The sequence below is a fragment of the Brienomyrus brachyistius genome, unplaced genomic scaffold (assembly GCF_023856365.1).
Source record: "Brienomyrus brachyistius isolate T26 unplaced genomic scaffold, BBRACH_0.4 scaffold85, whole genome shotgun sequence".
Lineage (NCBI taxonomy): Eukaryota > Metazoa > Chordata > Actinopteri > Osteoglossiformes > Mormyridae > Brienomyrus > Brienomyrus brachyistius.
In genome coordinates this window covers 432,630-435,272 of record NW_026042360.1, presented here as the reverse complement: position 1 = coordinate 435,272, position 2,643 = coordinate 432,630, and the positions used below count along the sequence as shown (strand labels likewise).

Genomic DNA, 2,643 nt, shown 5'->3' with positions numbered 1-2,643 from the left:
TAAACATATCGGTCAATATTTCTACATCGGTGCACTACTGACATATGATTTATACAGAAACAGGCCTGTAACATCAGCTTTGCAATACAGGAAGGACACACCGCTGTTTTTACAAAAATAACTCATTTCCAAATTAGCATGATTTGGAAATGCTAAACAAGCTCAAACCTTGCCTGCTCTTTATTACAACAGCAGCTTTTCTGCCCTCTTCCTACCACGTGGTGTAAGGCAGACCCATCATTTGCCAATACCAGGCTATGAATCAAGATCGCGATTAAAAGCGATTAATCGCACAGCCTTGGCCCTGACCCATTACCAGGGGCAGCTGCCCGGGTATCTCCGGCACGTTGACTGGGAAGCCGGGTGGCGTTACAGCTCTGAAAAAAAGAGCCTCACTGGGACAGGCCAGGCTATATTTTCACTCTGGGTGACAAACCTGGGGGGGCCAGAACGCTGCACATTTTTGGGTTTCCCCTCATTTAACACGCCTGATTCAACTCTTTGCAACTCCTTGTGCTAATTACCACACGACTCTTGAGCTGAATCCTTTGTGATGGAACAGCTTCACCCCCAGGGGTGGCACTTCTAGCCCAGAAATCAATGCTTACTGCTTTTTCCACTGACATTTTCCATTCAGACCGAGGCGCAGCAATAACATGCTACGGTCCTGTCGGAAAACCATACAGATATGGGACGGTCTATTTTTTTTATTATTAAAAACACACAAGGAAAAAAAACAATCTGGCAGCCGTCTAGGACAGGAAATGATGACGGGGGTGACGTTGGCAAGCCAAGGATTTCAGGGACGTGTCTAACGAGAGTTGCCCAAAAAAAAAAAAGATGGACCCAGTCACCGTTTGGCTGGGGGAGATTCCAGAAAAAGCCCCAGGGGTAGTGCAGGTTTGTCTGGCAGAGGGACGAAGGCCAGGAGGACGTGGTTCGGGGGGATTCCGGGCCCTCGCTGTCCTGTCACGGCGGAAGCGAGCGGACAAAAAGCAGAGCGGTAGCACCGTAGCGACTGGGAAACAGAGGAGCCTTTTACCCCGGACTCAGCCGGACCAGGAGCAGGATAAATCACGAGAAAAGTGGTAAACATGTTTAAGGGCAGCAGGGAGGGAAGGAAAATAAAGAACGAACGAAACAGAGTGAGGAATTGGAAGAAAGGAGAGAGGGGAGAGAATGAGTGAGGGGGTGAAAGGAATAGGGAAATGAGGAAAGAGTGAGAGAGAAAAGAGAGGTGAAGGGTAGGACAGGCACTAGGGGAGGAGTGTGCCAAGATCAGAGCTTCCCACAGGGGGCACTCACTGCCATGTCCACCTGGCCCCTGTAGGAGGCGGGGTACTTCCAGGGCTCCGGTCCAAGTGGACCCAAGCCTGCCACACACATGGGAGGAGAGGGGGATCGGGAGAAGGGGGGGTGGGGACTGGCACACAGGTGCGCTGCTATGGTAATAAGACGGGCATAATTTCAACCCCCCCCGGCAGTGAGACAGCTGGCTGTCTGGGGTAGCATGAGACCCCCGTCCTCTGGCGTCTGGGAACGAGACTCGGAAAGGGTCTCTGCACTGCAGGCCGGGCCTCACACACCCATCTCAGCTCGGCCTTCTGGGAAAATCAGCCCACAGACCACTTTCCAAACCAGTAAGAGTCAGATTAACTTCGGACGAGTTTCTAACCCTGTCTCTAGTCTCAGCCCACACACGCCCCCAGAGCGCAGCATACCTGCTGAGGTGTGTGCGCAGCTCGCATCAACCTGGGAGGGGGGGGGGGGGGGCAACAAAGTAACCAGACAAAGCCGACGTATTCCCCCCCCGCACACTCCCAGCGGGCCAGTTCAGCAGCCCAGTCAGGACAAACAGCGTCCTTTTCCCACACAGGCTAAATTACAACCCCCCCCCCCACCACCACCGACAGGACAGGCTTACGGCTTCATGCCAGGAGCCCGACCCGCCCCCCGCTAACGCCCCACATTTATCCTACGATTGCTACTTATTCTTATTGGTTTATATGAACATGCAGACATGGCAGACAAAGGTGCTAAGAAGGCAGGAGCCCCCAGGCCAGCCAGGCCGTGCCCCCGCTTTACCGTGAGGATGGCGGTGCGGGGCACCACAGACCGGCTCCCTTCCTCCTCCAGCTGCACAGCCTCCTGGGACAGTCGCTCCTGCCAGCGGGGACAGATGTGGACGCAAGTTCCTCCGCACCACGGAGTGCAGGGCACGCAGGAGCACGATGCTGGCGGTGCAGCCCATGGTCCTCGTCCCACACGCAGACCCCCCCCAGCCCCCTCCCCTCCCCTGCGGCCAGCTCCCCCCCCCCCCCGCCTTTCTCGCTCACTGCCCGCCTGGCTAGGCTAGGCTAAACTCCGCTACCACCGCTGCCGCTGCTCGGCCGACACTGGGATCCTTGTCTCACACGACTCTGCCTAAAGTGCAGCTGCACACAGCTGCGTCCTCCAATCAGAGCCCACATTTGGCATCAGCTGACAAAAAAACAACAACAAAAAAAACAAAAAACACAGAGAGCCACACACACTCTCCCTCCCATCCTCGTTTTGGCAGGCAGTCGCACGACTATAAACAGTGATTCGGCTTTCGGAAAATGGAAGTGTTTCTGACCAGTAGGATGTGTGTAGCCAGCAGGA

At 54.9% G+C, this 2,643-nt stretch overlaps 1 protein-coding gene across 1 annotated transcript in view; it reads right to left on the bottom strand.

The window, feature by feature from the left end:
- dock10 (dedicator of cytokinesis 10) overlaps positions 1–2,270 on the bottom strand; it is a 41,885-nt gene extending 39,615 nt beyond the window's left edge. The window contains 2 exon segments of the mRNA XM_049003617.1: positions 2,086–2,190; positions 2,192–2,270. Coding sequence (XP_048859574.1) covers positions 2,086–2,190; positions 2,192–2,251 — 165 coding nt within the window. The 5' untranslated portion in view covers positions 2,252–2,270.
- Positions 2,271–2,643: the final 373 nt, after the last annotated feature.